Source organism: Oncorhynchus mykiss, chromosome 4 (genome assembly GCF_013265735.2).
Source record: "Oncorhynchus mykiss isolate Arlee chromosome 4, USDA_OmykA_1.1, whole genome shotgun sequence".
Classification (NCBI taxonomy): domain Eukaryota; kingdom Metazoa; phylum Chordata; class Actinopteri; order Salmoniformes; family Salmonidae; genus Oncorhynchus; species Oncorhynchus mykiss.
Genome location: NC_048568.1, coordinates 11,163,559 through 11,181,061, shown reverse-complemented (window position 1 = coordinate 11,181,061; position 17,503 = coordinate 11,163,559). Strand labels below are relative to the sequence as shown.

Sequence of the window (17,503 nt, the reverse complement as noted above, 5' to 3'; positions counted from 1 at the left end):
CATAGAGGTCTATGTTTCACAAGTTTGGACATTAAAGCACAGCACAGTAGAGCTCAGTACAGCACAGCACAGCAGGGAACAGCAGTGTAGAGATGAGTAGAGGACAAAATCTGAACCAATCATGAACGTCTATGTTTAAGCCAAATCAAGACTGGACTAGACCAAAATTCGACATCCGTGGACGTTGAATTTGAAGCTGGTCTTGACCGTACCAAAGTTCCGTACAGTAGAGTACAATTAAGTAGAGTATAGTTCAGTACAGTACAGTTCAGTAGAGTTGAGTACAGTACAGTATAGTTTAGTACAATACAGTACAGTACAATACAGTACATTATAGAGTACTCAACTCTACTATACTTCTGCATTGTAATACAACTTTCTAACTCCGCCCATAACTTTTGGACTTTCCCAGAAGGCATGGAAAATTGAGTCATTTTTTGTTTTACAATTAAGACATGACTCTTCCATTGTGCTGTAGAATTAGTGCATGTTGTATCTTGTATAATAAATTATAAACATACAGTTATACTGGATTAAGCATATGTAACAGTATAACTTTAGACCGTCCCCTTGACCATACCGGGCGCGAACCAGGGACCCTCTGCACACATCAACAACAGTCACCCTCGAAGCATCGTTACCCATCGTTACCCATCGTTCCCCTTGCAGAGCAAGTTAACGAGTAACGAGTAATCTCGTTAGTTATGTTCCAACATTCCCTCCATCTTGTGCCAATATCAGTTCAAGTCCAATACGGTTTGTATAGCTTACATATGAATTAAATATTATCCTCTGACTCAAGATTGTTCTGATGTCCAAAATATTTCAAATCTAAATTTTGTGATATAAAATGTTTAAGTTGCATGTATTTGAAAATATCTACATTGGTCAATTAAAGTTGTAATGTAAATAAATGTATTTCCTACTCCCAAGGCATTTATGGTTTATGGTTTCTATGCCTTTAGTTTTCCATGTGGACCAATTTATCCGTTAATTCTGGACAGCTATCCAAGGATTGTTCCATAAGGTTGTGTTTTTAGGAATTGATATTGGTTTCTTGTCGAATACATTTCATTTTCTTAATTTACTGTGTCCTACTGTGCTTTCCACACTTGTGAAACGTAGTCGTCTATGATTGGTTAAGATCTGGTCCGATCCAAACTGGGACCAAATCTAAACCAATCATGAACGTCTATGTTTGGACCAAATCAAGCCCAGTACGGAACAAAAATCGACATCTGTGGACGTTGAAATTAAAGCTGAAAAACCAAAAACTATTTCTGTGGATAGGGTGGACTGACCAAATTTCAACTGCTTTTCAACGTCCGGTGCTAGTTGGCGCTCAGTGGGTAAGGATGCTGGTTACAGTAAATGGAAAGAGAGGGGGCAGTAAGAGGTGGAGAGAGAGAGAGAGCGAGAGAGAGAGAGAGAGAGAGAGAGAGAGAGAGAGAGAGAGAGAGAGAGAGTGGGAGAGTGAAAGGGAGGGGTTGTCCAGACTGTTTTCACTTGCTTTGACCACCAGACGACAGACAGTTATGATTTGAAAGTAACAGTATGCCAGTGGAAGGGAGGACAGTAGCAGGTGACCCAACTGTATTTTGTGACTAATAGGAGTTCTCATTGTAGCCAATTCAATTGCAGTAATTCCGTTACAGATTTTTCTGAAATTCCATTATCAATTTGGTAACATATTTTTTTTTTGCTTAATCACTTAATAAATAATTCATAAACCAAATCGATATCAGTAAAAACACTAACTAATTGTTCTGTGAACATTCATGATCCTCCCCATCTTAAAGATATGTAGGTTTTTGGTAATCGAATTTCAAGGCAAATCATTTCTGTAAATAGAAGTGCTGATATTAGTTGGAAGGGGTTTTTACTTCAACATGATTATGTTTTGATGCATTTCTAATACCTTTTAAGACTTTTTCTGCAAGATGTTTTCTATGATCCATTTTTTTGGCCGTTTGACCAGAAATCAAGGCCATTGCTTATTCCTAATATTTAGGAGGAAAAAAATGGTTGGAAAATGTATATATACCTTAATTTAAAAAAATATATAGACTCAGCTTTCAGTTGACGCCAGATTTGACCTATGAATGTCACATGTTGCTGCTCATGGGTACCTTTAAAATGGAAATGACATCAACCAGGAGAGTAGAGGAAGTCACACACTCAAACAGCTGCCTGCCAAAAAAACATCAGCAAACACTGGGCTTCCAGAGGCTTTTTACAATCAACCCCAGAGGGAGCGCATATACATCCCAGTGAGGCGAGATAAAGCTTTTAATTAAACTGCTTTTTGAGGCAATTTGGGACAGTTTTTCCAATTCATAAGCCAAAAACCAAATATCTTCCTCCCTTTGCAGACGAGAAACTCTTGGAAAAACATGCCTCAAATGGTAGGTTAAACTGCGCACAGTATAATCAAATCTTAATTACTTTGCTCTCGGAAGGGATGATCACTTGCATTATGGTATAGGAAACGAGTATGTCATATCAGTACATGTTTGTGTCCCAAATGGCACCCTATTCCCTATACAGTGCACCACTTTTGACCAGGGTGCCCATAGGGCTCTTGTCAAAAACAGTGCACTATGTAAGGAATAGGGTGCCATTCGGGACGTAGCCATTGACATTAAACACTTAGGGGAGAGTCACATTCAGAGAAGGTTATATTAAGGCTGATCACATGCACAGGGATAACTCTCCCTTAAGCAAGCTGACCAATGATGGATCGTACATCTGGCTGTTCTATTGACCAGATGAGAGCCTTGGTCGCTGAGGCTGGTAAACTGCAGTCATATGCATTAGACTACTGTATCTCTCTCTCTCTATCTTCCTATCTCTCTTGCTCTCGCACGCTCTCTGTCGCTCCCTCTTGCGCTCTCTCTCTCACTCTCGCTCCCTCATGTCTCTCTCTCTCTCTCTCTCTCACTCAGGGAGAGATAAGGACAACAAAAGGCCTGGCTCGTCCTGTATAAAGCAATTGATTTAAAATAATATTATTTTCAGACCGGGAGGGGTTGATTCCACAATAGTGCCGTTGTCAGACTATGAGTCTAAAATAGTGAGGGCATTCTACAGTGGGAGATACTGTACATTAAGGCACACACACAGTGTATACAGTGTACTGCCATTAAGTGTAGGTCAAATCACAGTCAAGCTTCCGGGCATGGCGTAGCCTATTGGACTTAAGCAAGCAAACTTAAGCAAAACAGATCATATGAAAAGTGATGCACTGCTATCAATTAAAAGCATCAGCAAGACACACACCACATCACTGTTCTGTTCCTCATCGGCCAGGTCAATGTTTGTCCCTCCAGCCCTCACAATGAGCTTGACATTGACACCAGTCAAATCCTATGTTCTCCTTCCTCATGTGGGAAGCTATCAGTAAGCCAAACTGATATTTCCTCGTATGAGGTGGTGAGGCCAGCAGGGTTGTTGCAATTAAACCTAAAGGACAAAACAGACCTCACCAACAAACTGTTATAAGCAGAGGGAGGTTGTCCTATCGGCGTCTGACCACAGAATATTGCGGACATGATTTTCTGATCATATCCCGATGATTCTACATGTTGACTCGAACCATTCGTCAACACCCAGCAGGTGATCTACTGTGCAAGGTTCGTTACGGTGTGTCTTTTCCTTTAGGGCCCTGTTTCAGAGGGCTGAACAGAATCCACATACTGTAGATTTCCTATTGGACAATCAGTGGGCATCTCCACGTCCTAGTTCCGTACTGGACAGACCCCGCTGTATCAGTATGATTCACAATAAGAAGCACAGAGATGTTGACAGCCAGCTACGCCTTAGGGAATGTTAAACTGAATACATAGTATTGGCTACTGAGACAACTAAGATAACACAATTCTATTTCAGAGTGTTTGAGTCGACTACTCAGAAACACGTTTTTGCATAACTCCAAAGGTCCTTGGATATTTTTACACTGTATTGTACTGAAGACTATTCCTGTTTCTTTTCGCAGTGAGGGACAAAAGGCTTTCAACGTAGACAAAACGGCACTGTCTGACAGGGACTTTCTGAAAAGAGACAAGATACAGTTGAAGTCGGAAGTTTACATACACTTAGGTTGGAGTCATTAAAACTCGTTTTTCAACCACTCCACAAATGTCTTGTTAACAAACTATAGTTTTGGCAAGTCGGTTAGGACATCTACTTTGTACAAGTAATCTTTCCAACAATTGCTTACAGACAGATTATTTCACTGTATCACAATTCTAGTGGGTCAGACGTTTACAGACACTAAGTTGACTGTGCCTTTAAACAGCTTGGAAAATTCTAGAAAATTATGTAATGGCTTTAGAAGCTTCTGATAGGCTAATTGACATAATTTGAGTTAATTGGAGGTGTACCTGTAGATGTATTTCAAGGCCTACCTTCAAACTCAGTGCCTCTTTGTTTGACATCATGGGAAAATCAAAAGAAATCAGCCAAGACCTCAGAAAAAAAATTGGAGAATCTGGTTCATTCTTGGGAGCAATTTCCTAACTCCTGAAGGTACCACGTTCATCTGTACAAACAATAGTACAAAAGTATAAACACTATGTGATCACGCAGCCATCATACCGCTCAGGAAGGAGACCCATTCTGTCTCCTAGAGATGAACACACTTTGGTGTGAAAAGTGCAAATCAATCCCAGAACAACAGCAAAGGACATTGGGAAGATGCTGGAGGAAACAGGTACAAAAGTATCTATATCCACAGTAAAACGAGTCCTATATCGACATAACCTGTTTACAGACAGGCTGCTCAGCAAGGAAAAAGCCACTGCTCCAAAATCACCATAAAAAGCCACACTACAGTTTTTCTAACTGCACATGGGGACTAAGATCAGACTTTTTGGAGAAATATCCTGTGGTCTGGTGGAACAAAAATAGAACTGTTTAGCCATAATGACCATCGTTATGTTTGGAGGAAAAAGGGGGAGGCTTGCAAGCCGAAGAACACCATCTCAAACCGTGAAGCACGGGGGTGGCAGCATCATGTTGTGGGGGTCCTTTGCTGCAGGAGGTACTGCTGCACTTCACAAAATAGATGGCATCATGAGGAAGGAAAATTATGTGGATATATTGAAGCAACATCTCAAGACATCAGTCAGAAAGTTAAAGCTTGGTCGCAAATGGGTCCTCCATATGGACAATGACCCCAAGCATACTTCCAAAGTTGTGGCAAAATGGCTTAAGGACAACAAAGTCAAGGTATTGGAGTGGCCATCACAAAGCCCTGACCGCAATCCCATAGACAATTTGTGGGCAAAACTGAAAAAGCGTGTGCGAGCAATGAGGCCTACAAACCTGACTCAGTTACACCAGCTCTGTCAGGAGGAATTGGCCAGAATTCACCCAACTCATTGTGGGAAGCTTATGGAAGGCTACCCAAAACGTTTGACCCAAGTTAAACAATGTAAAGGCAATGCTACCAAATACTAACTGAGTGTATGTAAACTTCTGAACCACTGGGAATGTGATGAAAGAAATAAAAGCTGAAATAAATCATTCTCTCTACTATTATTCTGACATTTAAAATTCTTAAAATAAAGTGGTGATAATCACTGACCTAAGACAGGGAATTTTTACTCTGATTAAATGTCAGGAATTGTGAAAAACTGAGTTTAAATGTATTTGGCTAAGGTGTATGTAAACTTCCGACTTCAACTATATATCCTACAGCAGTACTTCAGGGTCTGTGTTAGTTAAAGACTCACTGGCAATATTTAACCACATGGCACCCTATACCCCTACTGTCTCTGGTCAAAAGTAGTGCACTGAAAAGATAATAGGATGCCATTTAGGACACAGCGTTGCCTGTCACTAAACCCATGAATCAAATATTGCGCGTGCCCAATCCACATGGTCCACATCATGTGACAGCCAATGGTGGAAGGCAGAGGCCCCCACAATACAGACACACATACATGGATGTCACTTTTCTCCTTTCTAGAAATACTATTGGGGCACAGTCGAAGGAGCTCAGTAAAAAGGAAGTGGTCTTTGCAGACAGGAAGTCGAAATATAATGTTCACATGGAGCAACTCTTTTAGTTTATTGTGGAAGACAGAATATTTCCGAAAGACAAATTCACGGATAATAACAAAAACAACTAAGAGGAAGAACATACACAATGTAGACTTCATGAGAGTAGAAGATGGCTTTATTCTCATTGGTTTACATTTAATTGAATTAGTTCCATTAAGTGTGGATACCACCAGTATTTTATCTGGAAATTCCTCAGTAACACTTTATTTGGATACTCCGTCTGTACTTGCTCAACAGACTATCTACAGACTACCAGTAACATTACAACTAACTATCTACTAACCCTAACCTTAACGCTTACCCTAACCCTTATCCTAACCCTAAGCGTAACCTTTACCCTAACCATTATTCTAAACCTAACCCTAACCGTAACAAAGAGTTGCTTATCAACTGATAGTTTGTTGATAGTATGGCCATCTGAAGAGCAGATCTGGACTATCCAAATAAAGTGTGTCCAAAAAAACGCTTTACGTTCCTCATTACTTTTATGTGGCCCTTTTACGTACCTTCGATGATGCCTATACAGAACTTCAAAATGTCATAACTCCAGTACCTTCACAATTCATGTAGTGTGTGTCCCAAATGTCACCCTAGTCTCTATGTAGTGCACTACTTTTGGGCAGGGTCTATAGGGGAATCAAGGGGAATAGGGACACTGGGGAAGGGGAATTTGGGACACTACCTCAGACGTCCAAACCAGAGATCCCACTGCCGGCCTTACACGGTCCAACATATCACACACGGCTCACATTACATAGTCTGAATAGGGATTTCAGACGAGTTCCAAGCCCCTCAGCAGTTTCCTCCATAAAACAGGTCACCCCCTTCCCTGTATACAGATGTAGGATCTTAATTTGATCACCCTGTTGCAGGAGAACTTTCCTGCAATGCAGCAAATTTAAAACGTATCAATCCCTACAAAAACTATCCAGGAATTATAATCCACATAATAATTCACATTTCCAGTTGCTTCAGGATTATATTCCTGCTGTAACAAACTGGCTCAAGTTAAGATGCTACAGCTGTAGTGCACTACTTTTGACCAGAGCTCTGGTCAAAAGTAGTGCACTCTATAGGTAATAGGGTACCATTTGGGATGCAGCCAGGCCAGGGATGTTAAGGAAGGCCCAAGGCTCATACAGAGATTGAAGCCCTTAAAGCTGAACACATTCCTCAGGAATGTGACAACGACCCTTGCCTGTCCAATGAAGAGGGAGTATGTCAACATAGTCAGACGTAAATCTGTTAGCGTGGCTAGCGCTTAACCTTCCTGAACATTAGCAGGTCGCACTAACGCATTGAACTAGAGCTAGAACGGACAGAGAATCCCACCAAGCACAATCATCCATTCTGGGGATCATGCTAAGTAACAGGAACGAACATCACAAAGACTGAACAATGAAAACCTGCTCAACTGATTTCACCAAATCCCCCAGGGCTCTATATGTACTCTATTGCCCCTGAACAAGGCAGTTAACCCACTGTTCCTAGGCCGTCATTGAAAATAAGAATTTGTTCTTAAATGACTTGCCTAGTTAAATAAAGGTTACATTTTTTAAATTAAATATCATGATTTGTGGAAATTATAAAATAATAGTGCCTCCGTCAGTATTAGGCCTGGTTTATTAATAAAAAGGGCAATCAAAAAAGTTTATAGAAGTCATTAGGAACCATGCAATGGTACTAAACAAAATGCTCAAAGAAAGGTAATTCCATTGTAATTCTTATTCTCCAACATACAAGGAGCAGCAGCATCATCGATGAATTAAAGCGTAGAGAGATTCCGGATTGCCAGACGTGAACTGGCTCTAATAATACAAGCTCAGTCGCAACCAGAGTCATCACAATCAGCTGCCATTTGCACTTATCTAATCTTGATAATACGCCCTAAGAGACACATGTTATTCTCTATGGGCCATCCCTGAATTGAATATGGTCTGCAGGGTGAAACGTCCCTCTCTTTCCTGCTCTCTCTCTCTCTCTCTCCCTCCTGCCCTCTCTCGCACTTTCTCTCTATCCCTCTCTCTCACTTTCATCTTTGCTCTTCAATCCACCTATTCCCTATTATAATGCACTACTTTTTTACCAGAGCCTATTGAAAAGGTGGTATTCATACAAGAGAGGAGGAGCTCAGTCATGTTCATACAATGACACCACACCATCAGATGCAGTTACAGGACTAATGAGAAATTGGGATAGAGAGAACTTCATCAAGGAAGTACAAACCAGGATCTGATGTAGTATCTTGATTTGAGCCAGTTTGCTACAGCAGGGAAATAATCCTGCAGAAACAGGAAATGTGAATTATTATGTGGATTATAATGTAGGGGTTGATACATTTTTCGTTTTGGGCAAATCAAGTCTGTCATTTTAAAGTTAGAAGCCTTTTTTACACCTTAATTACACTGCAGGTTGTGCAGGACCATTCTCGGCAACAAAAGGGTGATCAAATTAAGATCCTGTATCTGTAGTTAAATCGTTGTTCTCTCTGCTGTTCCAGTCTTGTCCTGTGCACTGGCTGAAACAAATGATTAGCCTGTGGTACTTTGAGCAGGAATCACATACTCAGCTCCACATGCAGGAGTGGGGGAGGGGGTTGGGTGGTCAGTCATTCATACACCAACAGCATAGTTCCATGGCTCCAGTCACCTTGACATGTCATTCATGTCACACAATGCATGTGGTCGAATAACGGCCATAATAACAAAGCCGGAATTATGGAAGTTACTTAACAACTCATGTCATAGGGTTTAAAAAATAATACAGCTTTGTCCAAAGACTTGCTGGACTTCCCCTATACAATAATCAGGTGTAGGAAGAGCTCCCTGAGCATTTGATAACTAAGAACACAAAAAGACACCATTGGTGACCATTATTATTGCATTCATTGGCAAGGAGCCATATCTACAGGACCAATTTAACTGGCTCACGCTAAACAAGACCTGCGCCTCAACCTGAGGGCTTACACTCTATAAGCCCTTGTGCTTAAATGGGGGCTGTACAAAAAGACCCTAGAATGATATCGCCATTAGCCATTGGTTTTCAGTACTGACGAAAATGATGGTGAAGGATGACGACCTCTGAACCACAGCAATAGAATGATGCGATGGAGTGAATCATTACAGTTCTAGTACATTCTAATTCTTTAGTTCCAACACTGGGTTAAGAGTTTGCAAGACAGACCGATCTTTTTATTAGAACAAAGTGCATTTGTTTGGACATTAAGGAATAGGTCAGCAATCTGCAATTCAGTTCCTTTTGCTCAATTGCACTTTGTGGTAAGCAGATCTAAAATGCTGTTATACATTAATGAAAAATATAATCAGTGGTAAACGCTGTAAGCAGATTATTTTCCCCTCGTTCTGAGTAAGTCGCTCTATTTCATGCTCTTCATATACTGTCACATTTGAATGGCTGATAGAGGAATTGAATGGCCAGAATCTGATTTACTTCTCCCCCACTCTTGCAACAATCATCAACTGACTTAGCAGTTGTAGCCTCAAGGAAATTCCAAAACACACAACTCTCTGGCAACGTGGGTACAAATCCTGTCTCTGCCCTTCTCACCTGTCGGCCCCCCTCCCTCTAAATTCGGACAAAATAATAAATAAATAAACAACATTTTTAACACACTACCATCTCTCTGTCTGCGGCCTGCAGCGTACATCAACCTGGAGCTGTGTTGTGTGACAGGACAGGGAAGCCGGGGGTGACTACGGAGCCGAGCAGGGCAGGCAGAGGCGGCCCTGGACAGTATGGCGGCCTGCAGGGGAGGGGAACTTCCCCACTGGCTTCCTGGACCCCCCGGGAACAGTCCCTGTTCCCCTCCACCCCTCCTACAGGATCACAAATATTACATGGCCTGACCTACAGTAAATATAGTCCCGGAGTTTCAATACTCCCACACTGGGGTTGCGTCACAAATGGCACCCTATTCACTACTTTTGACCAGGGCCCGTCGGGCTCGTATTCTCTGAAAGTGAAGTGGTGAGAGAGTTGATAAGCATCTCTTTCGGGTATGAACCACCATCATTAATGTGATGAAGTTGTATTGTTGACCCAGATAATATGGATAGTGGATATACACTCCCCTATGTATTTATTTGGACAGTGAAGCTACAACTTTTAATTTGGCTCTATACTCCAGCATTTTGGACATGAGATCAAATGTTTTATAAGAGGCGGGGGGGGGGGGGGAAATGAACGTTTAGTCCGCCCATTTGGTCCCATATTCCTAGCATGCAATGACTAAATGAAGTTTGTGACTTCATTTGCATTTTGTTCGGATTGTGTTGTGCCGTATAGAAATGAATGGTAAATAATGTACTGTGTCATTTTGGAGTTCATTTTATTGTAAATAAGTATAGAATAACTTTCTGAACACTTCTACATTAATGTGGATGCTACTACCATGATTATGGATAACATGAATTGTGAATAATGATGTAATGATGAGTGAGGAAGTTACAGAGGCATTAATATCATATGCTAACCTCTTATTTGTAACAGTGAGAGGTTAGCAAGACTTGTTTTGGTACTTTTTACAATTTTCCGTGATATCCAATTGGTAGTTACAGTCTTGTCCCATCGCATAGCTATCCCGTACGGATTCGGGATAGTCATGCGTCCCCCGAAACACGACCCTGCCAAGCCGCACTGCTCGCTTAACCCAGAAGCCAGTCGCACCAATGTGTCGGAGGAAATACCGTACAACTGGTGACCGAAGTCAGCATGCATGCGCACAACCCGCCACAAGGAGTCGCTAGAGCACGATGAGACAAGGACATCCCGGCCGGCAAAACCCTCCCCTAAACCGGACGATGCTGGGCCAATTGTGCACCGCCTCATGGGTCTCCCTGTATCGCGGCCGGCTGCGACGCAGCCTAGGATCAAACCCGGGTCTTTAGTGATGCCTCTAGACCGCTGCGCCATTCGGGAGGCCTTGAGGTTAGCATGTTTTGAGGAGAGGATCTTTGTGCATCTGTAACTTTCTCACTCATCATTATTCACGATTCATGCATGATTATCCGTAACCATGGTAGCATCCACATGAATGTAGAAGTGTTCAGAAACATTCTATTCTTATTCTTATTCTATACTAGATGTAAGGGTATTTGTTTAGTGCATGATTGAAGGCCAAGCAACCTCATTGTCCACTCCTTCACCATATCCATGCAGTTATATGATATACACTGTATGTTTAGATTGAGGAAGAGAAAAGATGTGATGTTGCACTACTATGAACCATGTTATGTTACAACGCGTTCCTTTGGTTTCCCTTGTGAAATCTAACAGAAAAAAAAACAGAAAAGAAGTGAGAGTGAGTTTTACCTACATGCATTTCAGTTGTGTCATTGCTGTCGCGTCAGTCAACCATCATCATAACAAAAAGGTTGTTTTTCTGCCCTTACTCAAGAACCATACCAGAAAAAAACAGTGTTTTACATTACTCTGTGTAATTGTTACACAAAGACAAACTGCGAATGGTATGTGTGATAAAGCCCTCTACAGCGAGCACCAAAAGTATTGGGACAATGAAAATGTCTGTTGTTTTGGATCTGTACTCCAGTATTTTGGATTTGAAATGAAACAATGACTGTGATGTTAAGCTTTATTTTAAGGGTAATTTCATCCATATCGGGTGAACCGTTTAGAAATTACAGCACTTTTTGTACATAGTCCCCCCCCATTTTACGGTACCAAAAGTATTGGGACAAATTCACTTAATTAAATGTAGCTTACAGGAAAAAGTGAATATGTTGTTGAGTAATGTAGTGTACTCTGGTGTGCATACTGTGTCTTCCATTTTTCATTGCCTACCACAGTATTTCTATGTATTGCAAAGGCAGGAGGGAGAAACTGCCTCTCAGCTAAACAACCACTGGAGCACCTATTGTGTGCAAAACACAAGTGTCACATTCATAGCAGAAACTTAAACACAAGATAACACATGTGAAAACCACAACTATATACTGTTGCTCTCTTTTCATCAAATGCATCTTTTTTTTCCCACACTGGTGCTCGTTTTATAATATAAACTGGGTGGTTCGAGCCCTGAATGCTGATTGGCTGACAGCTGTGTTATATCAGACCGTATACCATGGGTAGGCCAAAACATTTATTTTTACTGTTCTAATTACGTTGGTAACCAGTTTATGATAGCAATAAGGCACCTCGGGGGGGTTGTGGTATATGGCCAATATACCACTGCTAAGGGCTGTGTCTAAGAAAAGCCATTAGCCGTGGCTATATAACACACCTCCTCGGGCCTTATTGCTTAAATATAATGCCACACGTCATGGTATAATACAACACATGTTTACGGTCTACAAAACAGTAATTACTACAAAAACAGTGCAAATGTGAGCCGTGAAACCCTTGGAAACCAACAAGATCTTTCAAACATTCCGTTTCAAATATGTAATCAGTAACACTATAGCCTAGACCATGGCTCTCCAACCCTGTTCCTGGAGAGCTACCCTTCTGTAGGTTTTCAATGCAATCCCAGTTGTAGCTAACCTGATTCACTTGATCAACCAGCTAATTATTAGAATCATGTGCGCTAGATTAGGGGTTGGAGCGAAAACCTACAGGACGGTAGCTCTCCAGGAACCGGGTTGGAAGAGCCCTAGTCTAGAGTGTAGACTACAAAGCAATGAAGTATGACATGAAATGAAGTGCATGTCTTCATGCATACCCACATACATCATGAGGAGGACTATGCTATTGTACACTACTGCCCAGAAATGATTAGAGACTGTATTTACCTTTTGATCCACTATTGAACATACAAGCTCCTTCACCGCAGCTAGCCCGGACAGATCGCTGGCATCCAAGTTCACCGTTTCCCTGGTGAGTCCGATCTGGAGGAGAAAAGACAACCCGTGGAAAGAGCACTGGGAGTTGGTGGGGCTCGGGGCGCTGAGACTCCCATTTGACAGCCGACCGTAGAGCGTTGCCGGCGGGCTTGGAGACGGCGAGGGAGTCGGTGGGGCCACTGGGTGGGGGGCCACAGAGAGGGGGTAAAGTCTAGGTAAGGGCGGAAGGGACGAACTGCTGCAGGCAGACATTGGCTGGCTTATGTCTTCTTGACGGGGTAAAGACGGAAAGGTGAGCGACGTGTATTATTTAGAAGAGCAGCTCGCAAGTTCTTTTCAACGCCATCGGGTATGTTGAAGCATCTTGGTCATCTTGTCGATAATATCCAGTCGGTTGAATAAGTAATAGATCATAGTGAACACCACCCCTATAGAAATAAACAAGTAGGCCTACTCTGAAGTGTAACTTGCGCCCTGTACACGTTTCCTCTTCGACGGCTCACATGAGATCCATAACAGTAAGTCATGTTTTAACGAAAGCCTGTTGATTCGTCCCACATTCTCAGCTCTACACACCATTCCGAGCACAGGTGTCTCTGGAGGGAAAAAATCGAGCTGCCAAAACTCCAAAAGCCCCCAACCAATGGAGAATGTTCAGCCGCAGGGCAGAAACAGCCAGTTCTTATGGTGAGTAGAAGAAACAGGCACAGAGCAGCTCTCATCAGTTGCTCCTTGTAACGTTTGTCATTCCCCAGAAATTACCTGGCAACAAAAAAAGCAAACGATGAAAGTAGGTAGGCTAAGGGAGAGACACTCCGGTCGGATCAATGCGCCGGATTATCATTGCTCATTGATTAGCCGACAGTTACTGTCAATGAATAGTCTGCGAAACAGCTTGTTCTGTACACAATCATTTAATAAAAAGCCTTTAAAGGGTAATAATAATTTTGTCATTACAACAATAGAATAACAGTATTATTAGTGGTATTACTATGATCACTTGTTGTGCCTTTGCCCAAGGAATTTCAACTAGCCTAACAAACATCTGGAACCAAGAGACACATCTGGATATGTGCTCTCATTAGGATGGGAGACGTAAAACACGTTCATGCAATTGCTTGTAACTGTTATGCTATGCTTGATATTGTTCACTATAGCTTAACTTCCCCCATAAAGCCTATAGGCGTGTACATTACCTTTTCGAAAACGGCGGTTTTTGCTCTCTGGAGATTAAACATTTGTTTTATTTCCAATCTTCCAAGAAGTTCGAACGCTTGAACTGTGAATTCGCGAAGGCAGAGTGTACCTCCAAACTCTATATTTTGGCATTGAGTGCGAAGCCAGAGTATTTTGCCAACTCTCCGTTACTTTCCTCTCAAAACTTTTTCCCGTAGCCAGATCGCAACCAGTTCATGCGTATCCTATTATCGCACCATAGTAACTCCCGTCCCCACTCATTCGGTAACAACAGAACACAGGACTTTCTGGGACTAGAAGTTCTAGTTTTTGTTCCACACACCAGCTGTTGATGATGCAGCTAGACAAGAATAACTACATTACCCAACAGGCTTTGGGTGTGTGACGCCCTTGAAGTATAAACTATTTTCTCAGCTATTTATCCCGTTATTTGTCTCAAAACTCTATGATGGCTGTAGTATCTGCGACCTCTAACGGTGCAAATGAAAACTCCTTGCTACATTGTTGTCCTGTTACCATAACGGCGTGCCTTTTACTGCTACAGTTGCAAGGTGGCAATGTCTCACTCAGCTCGGTGTTTGGAACACTGTCTCAGAATACAATGTCAATAATATAGTAAGTAGGTTATTGTTATTTAGTCTACATGTCTCCTTTGCATGTAGAGACAATACTTTTCATTCATTGCATTTCATTACAAGGCAGCAAAATATTGACCTAGGTCATATGTGCATCCCAAATTACACCCTATTCAATTTGTAGTGCACTACTTCTTACCAGAGCCAATGGTGCTCTCACCAAAAGTAGTGCACTATATAGGGAATAGGGTGCCAATTGGAATGTACAGCATATCTGCCATCTAAAACAACATCACTTCTTCTTCCAGAAGCTTCTGAAGACCATCAACCTGGTGGGGGCGGTGGTGGAGGTTGTTGAAGGAGGAGATTGATCATTCAAATGGACTAATACTCCTAAGGAGAGGAAACAGACCTTCTTCCTCCAAGCTGGCACCACATCAGAACAGCAGGGATGGGTGGAGGCTATATGTGAAGCACAGCTGAGCTCCAGGGACCATGCTACTAATGGCATGTGTTGTGCAATAGACCTATTGAATTTGACATAGATTGTTTTACACCTTTATACTCATGTGGGCCTACTGGACTGTGGCAATGTGTGATTTTTGTGTGTGAAAGTTTTGCCAAAAGGAGGCATAGCATTAATATGATATTTTAGGCTTGTGTTTGCTTAAGTCATGCCCTCAGTCTTCGATATCATCAGTGCTGCTGAAACAACTTGAATTGGGTTTTTCACTAGTCTACTTTTCACATCACATCCACCTGTTATCATTATTTGCTTTCAGTTGAATTCCATTCTTTAAAGAGCAATAATACCTTACTAGATATTGGTAGGAATCTACTTTGGCAGGATTCGTGCATTTCATGCTACAAGAAAGGAACCCAGTAGCCTATGTAATCCTTTGTTCTTTGACTCCGCAGTAGAACCATTTCCTGTGCTACGTGCATAATACATATTGTTTCCGACCTCAACCCCCTTTTATCTCCATCTGTATACATTTGCACAGCGGTGCCACTGGACCTGGCCAGAATGTATTGTAAATATTGACAGTTAGTTGCCATGGTACTGTATAATTCTCTTTCACAGGAATCCTGATACTAAAGCATTGGCCTAATGGTCCATAGGTGTGTGTGTGTGTGTGTGTGTGTGTGTGTGTGTGTGTGTGTGTGTGTGTGTGTGTGTGTGTGTGTGTGTGTGTGTGTGTGTGTGTGTGTGTGTGTGTGTGTGGAAATACCTCAGGAAACACAGTAGTTGGAGGTTAAAGATTAAACAAAGGAAAGAGAAGACCGAGCAGACTGAGATGGAACTGAATCTGAGTGTGTGTCGAAATACAAAATACAGGTCAGCGCCAAACCTCAGGTTCAGTTGGAAAAGGAAGGAAGATCCTCTCTCCATGGATGTTCCTCTTAGTCAAGTTCTCCTCTACCTTGGTGCCAGACCCAGACCACCCTCTGAGAGGCATTGACCAGATCCCAATTGGCATCCTATTCCCTACTTTTGAACAAAGACCTATGGGCCCCGGTAAAAAAAAAACAGTGCACTATATAGGGAATAGGGTGCCATTTGGGACGTAACCTTGATTACGCAGGTTACACACACTCCTGCAAACATGCTCACAGAGAGGGAGAGGAAGAGGGAGAGGGAGAGGGAGAAAGAGTGTTTTAGAGCTAAGATCCATCGTCAGCAGAAAAATAAGTTGACTGTCAAGACAAATGTGTTATTTTTAACAGCAAGTCTTGAAATGCATCAGTTTTCTAGTGTGAGTAATGCACACACAGAAGTCTATGTCAGACATCCAGTTCAATACACAGTGTGAGGCTGCTTACAAAATGGCACCCTATTCCCTATATAGTGCATTACTTTTGACCAGGTCCTTTGGGCTCTGGTCAAAAGTAATGCACTATATGGGGAATAGGGTGCCATTTAGAATGCATCCAGTGTCTCGTCCAGCTTATTCTAAGCCGTGCTTGAACCAGTGCTCACGGCAGAGCAGAACACGAACGCACCAGTCACACAGGATTTATGAACACAGGACATCTAGAAACACACTGCAGGTGTGAACCGTTCAGCACTGAAAGAAACAGGCTTTACAAACGCATTGATGGAGATTGTATGTTGTGGAGGCACGTCAAGTCAATTGTAAAAAACTTTGTGACATCGGCAGTTTATTATTCTGCACACACATATAGAGTGCAAAATGTAAATGTTTTGTTTATTCTAGAAATTCTTTATTTCTTGAGTTGGTGTATTGGGGGAGTTAGAATTGAATTCCCTGTAAGGGTTCTCAAACTGCTGAAGTCAAGTGATCAGTACAGCTAGTCAATACAGTAGCAAAAAAGAACCTCTCTCCTGGTGTCAGAAGATGGCAGTCTTTCCTTAAAGAAACAATTACTTCTCATGGCGTTCAACAAGTTGTGGATTGTAATTGCCAGGCAAATGTATAGGCTACATTGTTTATAGGTATTATAGCAGACGTCTGTCCTTTATCCAGTCTCCGACATGGATAAACGACCTAAGAAAAAAATATCATTGTAAATTGATTGAATCAATTAAACATGACACCCACACACATAAAATAATTGTTTTGTTGTTGTTAATTTACACTCGTGTCATCATAACATTCTTCTCAGAACCCATGGAACCCTAAACGTCCCCTTAAAACCCGTACAAGTCCCATATCACTGGCACCACATCCCTCTTCCCATGGGAAACTTTGGGGAGATTTAATTGTCATACCAGGCAACACCCAACTTATGAATAGACTCACGCTTTGAGACTTAGACAGGATGTGGGGTCTAATTAGATACCACCAGACCCAAACGTCGTGTGTGAATTTGAAGTGTGATGCA

The 17,503-nt window shown here is 41.9% G+C and overlaps 1 protein-coding gene across 1 annotated transcript in view; it reads right to left on the bottom strand.

Annotated features, from left to right (window-relative positions):
- The window catches only part of LOC110522075 (serine/threonine-protein kinase D3), a 52,150-nt gene extending 38,842 nt beyond the window's left edge, over positions 1-13,308 (bottom strand). Inside the window, exon 1 of the mRNA XM_036975625.1 lies at positions 12,834-13,308. Coding sequence (XP_036831520.1) covers positions 12,834-13,136 — 303 coding nt within the window. The 5' untranslated portion in view covers positions 13,137-13,308. The remainder of the gene's footprint in view (positions 1-12,833) is intronic.
- Positions 13,309-17,503: the final 4,195 nt, after the last annotated feature.